At 34.1% G+C, this 12,734-nt stretch overlaps 3 protein-coding genes across 4 annotated transcripts; 1 reads left to right on the top strand and 2 right to left on the bottom strand.

The window, feature by feature from the left end:
• Window positions 1–20: 20 nt before the first annotated feature.
• Window positions 21–964, bottom strand: LOC108821564 (lectin-like protein). Its single transcript, XM_018594571.2, has one exon. It carries the CDS (start codon window positions 911–913, stop codon window positions 89–91), a length of 825 nt encoding a protein of 274 aa, XP_018450073.1. The 5' UTR covers window positions 914–964; the 3' UTR covers window positions 21–88.
• A 1,638-nt stretch (window positions 965–2,602) lies between these two features.
• On the top strand, window positions 2,603–3,962 carry LOC108839900 (thylakoid lumenal 15.0 kDa protein 2, chloroplastic). Of its 2 annotated transcripts, XM_018612678.2 has the most exons (6): window positions 2,603–2,842; window positions 2,919–3,028; window positions 3,130–3,220; window positions 3,286–3,354; window positions 3,446–3,555; window positions 3,653–3,962. In XM_018612678.2, the coding sequence occupies exons 1-6, from the start codon at window positions 2,641–2,643 to the stop codon at window positions 3,743–3,745; spliced, it is 675 nt and encodes a 224-aa protein (XP_018468180.1). In that variant the 5' UTR covers window positions 2,603–2,640; the 3' UTR covers window positions 3,746–3,962. The 2 variants fall into 2 exon arrangements, with proteins under 2 accessions (XP_018468180.1, XP_018468181.1); XM_018612679.2 differs by lacking the exon at window positions 3,286–3,354.
• Window positions 3,963–10,284: 6,322 nt separating this feature from the next.
• Window positions 10,285–12,457, bottom strand: LOC108843472 (heavy metal-associated isoprenylated plant protein 6). Its single transcript, XM_018616676.2, has 5 exons — window positions 12,299–12,457; window positions 12,067–12,208; window positions 11,678–11,970; window positions 11,378–11,456; window positions 10,285–11,101 (listed from the first exon to the last, which is right to left on the bottom strand). The coding sequence occupies exons 1-5, from the start codon at window positions 12,305–12,307 to the stop codon at window positions 10,488–10,490; spliced, it is 1,137 nt and encodes a 378-aa protein (XP_018472178.1). The 5' UTR covers window positions 12,308–12,457; the 3' UTR covers window positions 10,285–10,487.
• Window positions 12,458–12,734: the final 277 nt, after the last annotated feature.

Raw genomic sequence — 12,734 nt, forward strand, 5'->3', positions numbered from 1 at the left:
AAGTATGAAAATACAATGCGTTAAGCGACAATCTTTTAATTATTAACTCAGGTTCTTGAGTACAAACATAAGCGAATCAACACTGGTTTTAAGTGTTTTCAGCGCTGTTCTGGAAGTTCCAGCTCCAAATATCGTGACGCTCAACGTCACGGCCCATGGCACCAGCAAAACCAGCGTACATGTTCTCGAGAAAAACCTCAGAGAGATCTAAATGCGCAACGATCAAAGGCTTCTTAGGTTTCTTAACCGCTTCTGGCGCCAGAGTGACCGTAACCTTAGAGTCTCTATACTCAATCCAAGCCTTGTTTCTCTCTCCGTTACTCAGCCTCACCTCCTTGAACCTCCACATTTTAGTTCTCCCTATCGCTGTCTGAACCCAATAACCAGCTCTCTCGGCCACAACAGAAGTAAGAGAGTTAACGTCTACACCGACATGGTTATCGTTAATGTCTCCAAGTTGTTTGTCCTTAAAAACATCGAACTCCACAGCGAAAACATGGTTTTGGGGGTCGCCGTTGTTGGTTTTGTTGAGGATTCCGAGGAAACCAGCGGGACCAGCACCGCTGTTGTCGAGAGCGGGGACCACGATGAAGGCGAGGCCATGTCCCGGGGCTGGTTCGGTGCCAGGAGCGATGGAGAAAACGAAAGAAGTTTGGAATGGATAAGGTGGAGAAGAAGTAGTGTTTGAAGAAGGCTTGAAAGGGACAGGAGTGGACCAAAGACCTTGGCCGTGAGAGAAAGGGTTTTCGTCTCGGGTCATGGAGAGAGCTCCTGAGCGATTCACGCCATCCGAAGCAGGACCGAGCTCTGCGTCTCCAAGGAAGGCTATGTTCGAGGTTTCGAGGGTGAGGTTGACTGCCAGAGTGGTGTGAGCCAAGAACAGAGCAAGAAAACAGAGTTTTTGAACCTGCATTGTGTTGTTGTTATTATTGCTTATTGATTCTAATTAATGTAAGTAACTCTGAGGACCATAACGTGGTGATTTATAAAGAGTAGTAAACTGCAAACACAAGCCATGATCGAGTTTGAATTTTCAAAATGTGAAACGAAAACTAAAAATTAATCATTGAATCGTTACATCACAATACAGCAAACGTCAAGTAGACCGACAACAGGCCAACGTAAACGTCCCCTCAAAATTTTCTACTTATCGTATCAATAAATTGAATACAGGTACAGTTAAAAACATACTGTTAGTTTATACGATTTCATCACGTGGATGATCGAAATACAATCTTTGTCTATGTCTGTTAATTATTATCCACCATACAAACAAGACCGACATCGTAGAGAAAGTTACGTCTTAATCAGTTAATCACAGTTACGTCATATAAGTGAATCAGTTTTGGTGTTCTTGCCACTGTTCTCGAACGTCCAGCTCCAAATGTCGTGACGCTCAATAAAAGCTGGAGAGAGGTTTAAACGAGACTTGTACGTAGCATGCATCATGCACGAACCCATGTACCAAAAAATTAACCTAGAGAAGAAACTATCTCTGTATAGATCACCTTTGATTGCTGTAGCTTAAACACGGTTAATTTTTGGAGTTCTTTCCAAATGGTTAACCAAAAAAATAAATGCATTTTATGTCATAAGTTAAATCAATTTTTATGAGCTCTTTCCACCTAATTGACTACACAAACCCTGAGAGTCAAATGAAAACAAGGTGAAGCATATAAACATGCGTAGCTAATGTGAAACCTAAATGGCTAAGGATCAATATATATGTTAGCAAGTATTGTAGTAGTTTTATATTTATTCTCAGACCATATATTTATATATTTATGTATATAAAATATCTAAAAGCATTAACATGGATAGTTGTATCTCTGATCAAATACAACTATATCTGGCATCATATATCTGGCATCAGACTGCAAATAGCTTATCCAATCATCACGAGTCAAAGATCGATCATAGAACTTTTTGGAGTGTTATGGGACATCGAAATCTATTTGTTCCTCTTTTCATTTATAGTTTGCTTTCATTTTCAGAATTTTAAATGGGTCTGCAGATATGTATGCAAAAAACTTGCTTATGTAACAAACTATCTATAGTTTAAACCACAAACCAAAGCTCCTCCTCTTAATATAATCCTTTGTTGCTAAAAAAGACCATGGATAGTTGTAACTTGTAAGCAGGCGTAGCTTTCATCATCATTAGCATAAAGAAGAGAGACGAGACAAATCAGATTTGGCTTGAATTTTTTTTAGAAAAAGAAAGTGATTTTATTATAAATATTTCATTTTCCGAAAAACAATCTTTTTAGAATCTCATTTAAAATAAAATTTTAATTTTTTTTTAATTTTTTTTTCATCAAATATTTTAAATTACTTGAAAACTTTTAAAACTCGCAGTTTGAAATATTTTAATAAAAAAATCAGCGTATTTTTAAATATTGCAAGTTGGATAAAAATAGAAGTTGAATAAAATTTAAACTCATATTTGAATAGCAATTGATTTATCCTTTTAATACACCCTAAGAAAAATTCTCCTGAAATTTGATGTTTGGTCTAATTATTGCACCAGTCTGGTTGAGTCGGTTCAGTTCGGTTCTATACCAAAATGTTCGAGTCGCGAACGATTTATTAACGTTATCCAGAACATACGTGAAGAAAGAAGGAAGAGATACTCTAATTCATGGCTATTCTCTTCAGACCTCCACAGTGCAGAGCCTTCTCTCTTCCCGTATTCAACAACCACGCTACCGGAGAAACCACTCCCTCTCCTAACTCCGTAAAGCTAAAAAAATCCGGCGCCGAGAGCTGGAGCTCCCGTTTCCGATCGAAATCTCTCAGCTTGGTGTTCTCTGGAGCTCTAGCTCTCGGTTTATCTCTATCCGGTTCGTTCCACCATTTCTTCGACACAAGATTGAACAGAGTTTGAATCTTTCTTTTCTTTTTTTTTTGTTTTTGCAGGCGGCGTTGGAGTTGCAGAAGCGGCGAAAGTGGGAGTAAACAAACCAGAACTGCTCCCAAAAGAGTTCACTTCTGTCATAGATGTTGCTGGTTTCCTCTCTGATGGCCAGGTTTATTAATAATGTTCTCATGTCTTCTCGTCTTCGTGCTCTGTCGGCCCATTTGGTTTTGATTATAATTGGATGTTTTGCTGTTTGAGAATTGTTTACAGGAGAAGAGGATTGCTGAAGAAATCGATGATATTGAGAAAGATACAGGGTTTAAGCTGAGAGTCTTGGCTCAAAACTATCCTGTTACACCTGGTATAATGATATATATAGTCTATGCTTTTTTGTACTTACTTGATAACATGGTTTCTCTAAATTAGGACTAGCTGTCAAGGATTACTGGCAAGTTGATGATAACACTATTGTGTTTGTCGCTGATCCCACTTTTGGTATTATAACACACACACACACACACACTCTTTGTTTTTATCTCTTTAAGTGATGATATATCGATCAATGATGGCTTGATTTTGAAAACAGGGAACATATTGAACTTCAATGTTGGGGCTACTGTTGATTTGGACATACCTCGTAGTTTCTGGAGTCGTTTAGCTGGGAAGTACGGCAACATGTTTTACTGGAAAGAAAAGGCAAGAAAGAAGCAGGACACTCTTTCTTTCTTTTTTTTGTAATGTATGATCATATGCCTCTTAACTGTTAAAAACAAATGTATTGTTTTGAAATTAGGGTGAAGATGCATCCATCGAAGCTGCAGTGATGGCTATATCAAGTTGCTTAAGGGAACCCGTTGGTGCAAATAACTGTGCAGAGATTTACTGAAGTATTATGACCCAAGAAAATGTCTGTTATAAACACTGTATAAACATCGATACCACGTGTGATAGTAAGAGTATAGATGTTGAATCTGACATCAACCCTATATAGTTTTTGTACTTGTGTTATATCGTACTGTATTAGTACGTTTGTCGAGATTGTTCAAAACAACTTGGATCATTTGTCAAACTTGGAAGGAGAATGTGGAATTGTTTAAGAAATATCCCGAAATTTCTTTCCACTCTCGTTATATTCATAGCGGCCCAGATGAATGATTCTCATTTCAAACCCATTACAAATGCCCGCCCCATTTTCTCTTGTTTTATTTATAGCGGCCCACATGTAACTCCTTGGGTTACATGCAATGCTTATGAAACCAGTGTTATGCCATTTCTAATGTTTACTTATTGTGATTTGTATTGCCATTCTATATTTTAGGTTTTATTTCCACTTTGTTGTATTCTCTTTTGATTTTTGTTGTATTTTGCTTTGATGGAGCTTAAACTCTTCAAAGTTTAATACAAGTTTCGCTTGATCAAAAAGAAAAAAAAAGTTTCGTTTGATCAAAAAGTTAGTAATTGCAGACACGACTATTCAACACGTAAAAGAGTGAAACCAGTGTAAATAAAACTGGGAAGTCTTAATGGGATAATCTTATTTGAACATATAAAAATCAAAGTCAGCCTAACATTGATTAATGTTAAGTTCAAAGTGTTTGACAAGTTTCAAAAGCTAATGGAATGGTCAAATTAGTTTCAAATTTGATTTTAAGTAATAGTGAGAATTCGAACAAACGTTTTCTTGGACTATAATGGCTTCCCTCGTGTGACAGAGAGGACTCCACTATTGAGCCCCTAGAAAACAGAACGACTCCAGTAACGTGTTGATCCCAAACGACTTTTATTAGTGTGGTTTTCTTTTCTTCTGCCAACTAGCAAGAGATTTTCACTGGATAATATATATAGTTGAAATTTAGAACCAATTACTCCCATTTAATACAAAAAAACAAATAAACTGATTAGTTAATACTAAAACCAGACAATGAAACAAGGTGGAAACATGGTTGCACGTGTGGCTGCGCGACCAAGTAATATTTGAAAAGGTCAAGAGTTTCCTTATTATATTCAACTTGTCTTTTATTAATACTACAAATTGTTTATATTCTGTTGATCAGCTTGGATTTGAGTTTCCCTTATACATTTTCGTCCTTCAACATGATCAAACTTAAAAGATATATGCTGTTTACGTCGATTAAATACATAGCTCTAGTTCTTTCAGTGCTACGATATATATAAATATATATAGTTATATAGACTTGAGAGCTACATAATACATGTATTGGTATTATTTCCATTTAATCAGTTATAGCATGTTATCATGTGGAGATACACATTAACACTATTAAATCAAGATATACATATTTGTAGCTATGAGATGCTAAGATTGGACGATTTTAGAGCTAAATAATTAGGTAATCATATAGATTTGGGATATTCGTAGGTGGTGTTTGACTGTTTGTACATAAAAAAAATAGATCTATTGAGTAAATAAATTAAGAAAATAAATAAGTGCAACTAATTAAAAATATACACTTCTATTCTATTAAAACAAGAACATGATCTATTAATAAATGTTATGTCCAACTATATATTTTATTTATTTAAAAGACTATTCTATGAAATTAAATTAATATTAAATATAAATATGATTACAAAAAGATTAAATATAAAAATTAAAATTTTCAAATTTTTTTTTAAATATATCCGGCCTTTAAAAGAGCAGATCAGAATTTAGTATTAGGTAAAACTAAAATTTTCCTGAGAAATAAAAATAATAAAATATTACAACCTAGGTATTATAACCTTCAATAACGAGGGTTGTAAACAAAATTAGAGCAAAAAAATGTGAAAGAGAATGTGTACATGTGCTTATACGACCTCACATGTAGCAAGTTCTTATTTGAGTTTCATGGAACACAAACACACATAAATAAGAAAGACCTCACATGTAGCAAGTTCTTATTTGAGTTTCATCGACGACAACTACTACACATAAATAAGAAGACCTTTCTATTTTGGCAATTATGTATTCCAGCTATTCAAATGGACCTTACCGGTGGGGAGGCTTGTGCCATGTAATTCAAACAGAGATAAAAGTTTTCCAAGTGGGACTGACGTGGATTGATCCCACTAATTATAACATGTCAACATTAAACCCTACACCATTAATCATACCTTGTTTTTATCATCATGGCTCATGATATCATCATACAAAAGCTCGCATAAGTCATAAGCACATGTAAAGCCGATCTTATTTATACATAGTGTCTGATTTATTAATGATTTTGTCCTTCAGAAATTAGCTTGTAGTTTCTTTTTTGATGTGGCTTTATTTTTTTTTGCTATGGATTTATTTTAAAAACATTAATAATACTAAATAGAAGTTTTGAAATTTGATTTTCAGAACTAAAATATTTTTAATATAAAAATAGTTATTGAAAGAGAAACGGATATTTACCATAAATATTGAAAGAGAACTAAACCATGATTATTTTAACAAAAGTTTTAGAAAGAGAAATGGATATCTACAGTATGTATAATAACCCTTTCGAATCAACTTCGTAACAAAATTTGAAACATTAGCTTTAAACTTCTAAACTTTCAAAAATTAATATAAAGTATATGTTCTCCAAATGACTAAAAAGAGTTATTAATTTCTTTACTATATTGTCAATGATCTCCAAAATTTCAGGGTCGACCAAGACCACATGTAATATATAATCAGTGTAAAAGTCCCCGAGCAGCATAGATTTTAGTTGCCGTAATGTTATTAAGATGTCTATTTGCAAATGAAATTGTGTTTATTCAGAATTAGTAAGAAATTATTGGTAAACAAATATAGTGAGCCCTGTGGTTTCAGAACTGAGTCAGAAACACGTGGCATTTTAGTTCATGGTTTAACTTTCACCTTACATCTTCATCGTCATCATAATGCCACTATATAATATTTCTATAATGTCGTTGACGAATCCTCTTTTTGAAGCAATAACAATTATATATGTCATTTTTTGTATTTATGTGTTGGGTTATAGGTTTTCGCATCAGCAAATGATTTGGAGGAAGTTTAATATACAATTTATATTATCTTCTGTGGAGCTCACATAGAACTTTGTAGATAAAAATACTTACATTGTTTTTCTTTTCTTTATAAATTCTATCAGTTGATCCGGTCGATCTCAAAAAAAATATTTAATATTACAGAATGGATCCAAAAGTGTACCACACTATCTTATTCGAATTTTGAATACCTTTCGACTAATGCCAGAGAATAAATCGATCATATATTACAGCTCATCATGTAAATCAATTTGACCAAAACCTAAACTCAAATTAGTTAAATAATAATAATATAGTTCACAAAAAAAATTAAACTCATAACTGAATGGGTACACACCAAACCCCAGAAGTTTACCACTAAACTACCACCATTTGGTTAACTTGCATTTTCTTTTAGTATCTCAAATTAAGATTTCGAACAATCATGCAAGATGTTGATTAGTGCATTCAATCTTACGTATATTAGATAATAGATGATTAGATGGTGTATCTCTGTATTATATGATATTCTGAGAAATTTTCTGTTTATTAATAGAACAAATCAGATTATGCAGCTAACTGTACATTTACATGATTTTTTCTTTACTGAACAAACACTATATATAAAGTTACAAAAAAAAAAAAAAACACTATATATAGATTCGAATATGCGTATATTTATTTGTCTTTTGCGATTTGTTGCGTATGACAGCGACAAGGGAGACAATTTAAAATGTTTAAAGAAAAATAAAATTTATGTTATCTTAAAATCATTTCTTATTAGTGTAATGGAAAAAAACCTAACAATAAATAATTAAATTTTAAGAATATAGTAATGTAGAGGATGCAGACAATACAAAAAAAAAAAACTTTGCTGACGAACGAAGTAGCATGAAAGTATGAAACTTCTCATCTTAAAGGCATTATCTGCGTTTTGGCGACTGTTAAATAATACAACTAATTTGTTGAGAAACACACACGTAAACGTGATCATACGTCGGTCCATCCAAATAACTACTCAGTCTCTTTAAATATACTTTTATTAATTATGTGGCTTTATTGTACGGTTAAAAAGTTGATATACAATATAATCATATCATAGGCTTAGCTGACAAAATTATACAAATCGTTAAGAGTTTGATCAAGAATGCTCCCAAACTGAAAATTTAAATTATTAGATTTAGGGAATCGATCAGTATAAGACATGGCTGAGATTAGCTTCATCTGCACCCACTAACTTTGGATGAGAGTGTGAAAGGAACCAACAATTTTATCCACGAATGACCGATAACATTTCATTGGTTTGTGCTTAATTATATAATCATTTTCTTGTCATGCAACGCTGGAAGATTCTGGATTATCTCGAAAGAGTGTTTTTTTGTTAGCAATTGATAAATAATAAAACCATATATAATAGGCAGTTATGAAAAAAGCAGATATAATAGAAAACTATGAAATATATTTAGAAATCGATATTCTGTATTTTCAAGAAAACAATGAAATAGTTTTTGTTTTTGCTAAAACGAAATAGTTTTTGTTTCAGAAGACAATGTTCTGCAACAGATCATTAAAGTATCAACAGAAGACTTTGATGGATGGTTCAATATTTTGTTTGGGTCAAAGGATGGTTCGATTCATAGCCCTTGCAAACCTTCAAAGGATATTTGCATCAACGATCCAAAAAATCATATTTTCTGTATACAAATTGTAATTTTATGTATAAAACACTTATTTCTTTCTCATTCAGTGTCGATTATCGCGTATTATTTTTGGGACAACAGTGTCGATTATAGCTAAACTATACATTCTGAATAGGGGTGGGCACGGAGCGGATATCCGGAATTTTAAGGATATCCGTGATCCGATCCGTGTCTTACAAATATTCGATTTTTCGATCCGATCCGATCCGTAACTTTTCGGATATCCGGAACATCGGATATCCGCGAATATCCGGATTTTTTCCGGATATCCGATTCGATCCGTAAAAAATAATAAAAAATTAAAAAAATAAAGAAAAATAAAAGAAAAAGAAGAAAATCTGAAATAAAATAATAATATTTCATTATTTTTTTTATAAAAAATTACATACTTTCAAATTTTTTAATAACTAAATAATTAATTTAGTAAATAAAAACATTATAAAACTTATATAAAGATATAAAAGTATGTATATTATATAATTTTATAAACATGTATACATATATATGTATATAACGGATCGGATCGGATATCCGTTTCTAAAAATATTAGTATTTGTGATTTGCTTCGTCTTTGACGGATATTGGATTTTAGTATTTGCTTCGATTCGTTAAGTTACGGATATTCGGATTTTTCGGATCGAATCGGAACGAATAACGGATCGAATCAAAATTTACGGATATTTTGCCCACCCCTAATTCTGAACATTATAACTTTTCAGTAAATATACACAGGATTGGTTTAAAAAATAGATAATATATTTTTAAACACTCGAATGCGCCTATTATATAATTTAGTTATCACATCACCCTCTGCATATAAATGTTATCTATTGGAGATTGCTAATAGTTATTTGTCCCTTGGCAATTCTGGCCACTGACAAGTTTTGATGATCATAATGATGGAGACAGTTTTAACTCTAGCACAATTTTCCTGATACAAAGGACTATATTAATATACATAGCAATATTTGATCTATTTAATTATGATTAGTGTTATTAACTAAATTCAACATCATAACTTCTTTCACACCTAACATCCATAAACAACGTCTCCATCGACTCTTCTTTTTGTCCTTACTGAATCAACGAGTCAAATAGTGTCCCCAATTGATACAATCATATACTCGTATGTTTTAAATTTATACGTTTTTCTTTCTTATATGTATCTTTGAAAGCAAGTAATATGTGTGTTTATTATGTCTTCAACCATTAATCCACAATAGTGTTACTACTTACCCTTTATGGTAAACGAAGAGCTAACATGGCCCTGAAATATACTGCATCAGCGATCCAACAATTCTTACGTTTCAGGGGTCCGTCCATACATCGATCGACAGTAAAACATTCTACCTTTTTCACAAATTCTTACGGCCTTCGTTTCCGAACATTTTCAACGGCTAAAGATCTTATCAACCGAAATTAAATAGAATATTTACAGTAGTGACATTTTGTATTATATTAGCCTAGACATTGAGTTATAAATCCACCTATTCGAAAGAAAGGGCAGTATGAAATGAATGATTCTTCTCCCGTTGTGATTTGTGATATTTGATTTGAAGTGCGGTGACCGCTTCCTGTACGACTCTTATTTATGTGGAGTGTGGTGGACCATTCACTTTGATAATTGCAAAAGATGCTTTTCTTGAAGAAAAAGTTTAAAATAGCAAAGAGTTTTTTTCCTTATGATCACTTGACTATTACATACATACATTAGCACAAAAGAAGTTGTAAAACAGAGGAGGATCCAATCTTATAATAAAATGAAACTATATTCATATAGTCTATAGAGTAAACCAACCAACATACGAAACCCAATCCACGCCTCTCAAAAACCGGTTCTACCCGGCCAATCTGCCGGTTAAGATTACCGGACTCGGAAGTATCCGTGATTTCTTAGTATTACAATTTGTCATATCTACCTTTTCTCTCCCTATATTTCTTATTTATTTACAATCACATAACAGAACACCCATTTGGATTCTCATCGCTAAACATCTCAGGAGCACGCATATGAGCATAAGGGTCTGCATACCCTTGGTGGTTCATATACGGTGGTGGTGGTGCTTGTTGTCCATACCCTTGGCCGTATCCTTGATTCGTATACGATTCGTGTACGTACCCTTGGTTCACATACGGTTCATGCACATAGGATTGAGATGATTGACCTTGCATCATGTAGTGTTGACCGTACACTTGTCCTGGTGGGTTGTAATACATCGGCTGAGGTGGATAACCATAACCGATATACTCCGATTTCTTCACATCCACCGTAGCACCACCGTCGCCTCCTCCGGCTGGGGCAACTTCTTTCTTTTTTTCACCACCACCGTCCTTCTTTTCACCGACATCTTTGTTTTCTTTCTTTTCACCAGCACCTTTGTCCTTCTTCTCCCCGCCAGCTGGAGCCGCCGCAGCTGCCACGGTGGCTCCCTCCTCTTTTTTGGGTGGAACAACTTCGACGGTGCGTTTAAGCTTCTCGTTGAGATAAGGAGTGAGTTGTTTAACGTCAACGATCCCCTTCACTATCACCAAGTCCTTGGCGCTATCAATGGCCACTGATTTAACCCCTGTAAAAAATAAACATTCATACCATTAATTAACTAACTGTAATTAATAGAATAATTGTTTTAACCCATAGATTAGGCTAACTACTTCATAGCTAACCATTTGATATAATTTTACTAAAATAATAACTAGAGAAGCTACCTATAGGTAGGTCAACCTAATTATAAGAATATTTAATCTCTTGTTGCTTCCGTTATCTTCCATCACCAACCGTATCAATTTTTTTTTAATACTAAGAACGCTTCAAAAATGGATCTGATTAGGATCATAAATCTCACCTTTAATTTTGTTGACTATTCTCTTGATTTTGTGCTCGCAACCTTGGCAATGTAGTTTCGTTTTCAGAACCACCGTACTCTGCATCACATCAAAAACAATGATTAATCTTTGGTTAATTTTTCAATTACAAAATGCCTAATATTAAAAAAGACTTTTCAACCAATGGAATTGGATAAGAACGAGTGTAAACACCGTAAAGGTATTGAAGTGCAACACACGTTAAAGACCACAAGCAAATGGACTTAAATATATCCCATACTTTTAAATAACAATCACAGAGATAGAGATATTATTATTACCTCTTTTGGTGGTGGAGGAGGAGCTTTCTTCTCTCCTTCATCTTTCTTCTTCTCATCTTTTTTCTCACCGGCGGGTTTCTCATCGGCAGGCTTCTTCTCAGCAGGTTTCTCATCCGCCGGCTTCTTTTCACCGCCTGAAGGAGGAGGAGCCTCTTTCTTAGGCGCCACGGTAGAGACTATTTCGACCTTTCTCTTAATTCTCTCGGCTACTTTATCCCTAACTACCGTGGGATCTACGTTTCCGATCACCGTCAACTTGTCAGCCTTATAATCAATCTTCACATCTTCCACTCCTGAGTTATATAACAACAACAAGATAATTCACGTTAGCTTTGGTTTTAAACTAGTTGCCACAATAAACTCAAAGAGATAGAGATGACTATATATACCTTTGTGATGTTTCAAGAGTCGTTTGATTTTCTTGCCGCAACCTTCGCAATGCATATCAAGCTTCATAACCACGACGGTGTTGTTACCACCATCGACTGGCTTCTTGTCTCCTTCAGGTTTCGTCGCGGTTTCTTCCTTTTTCTGCTAATTGAAACCAAACGTTAAGAAACAAAACATAGAGAGATTCGAGAGAAGAATCAGAAGAAAGAAGGAGATTAGTATCTGACTGACCTCACCCATCTTAGTAGATAGAATCAGTATTTTTGATTCTGAATATGCTCTGGAAAAGATCGAGAGAATATTATGTTTTCAAGACAAGAAAAAGGAGAAAGAGGAGGAGGAATATATATAGACCGATGTGTGTGATTAACAATGATGATACATACTTTATTATGATGATGTTAATAAAAAATATTAGTGACATACATAACACGAGTCTGGATTAGTAAACGAGTTTGTTAGTTTTCTTGCCGCCGAGTTGGACTCATGGGCCCTTTCAACGAGGTTAAACGACGGCGTTTAAAAATTGACCGCGTTTCAAATTTCAACTTTTTAACCAGAATTGATTGAGATAACGGAGCTATTTTAAGCCCACTCGGTTATCTTCGGCCCGTTTAGTTTGACTACATTGGTCAGAGTCAAATTCTCTACCTAGTAAATGTAAGAT

This window comes from Raphanus sativus, chromosome 2 (assembly GCF_000801105.2).
Source record: "Raphanus sativus cultivar WK10039 chromosome 2, ASM80110v3, whole genome shotgun sequence".
In the NCBI taxonomy this organism is placed as follows: Eukaryota; Viridiplantae; Streptophyta; class Magnoliopsida; order Brassicales; family Brassicaceae; genus Raphanus; species Raphanus sativus.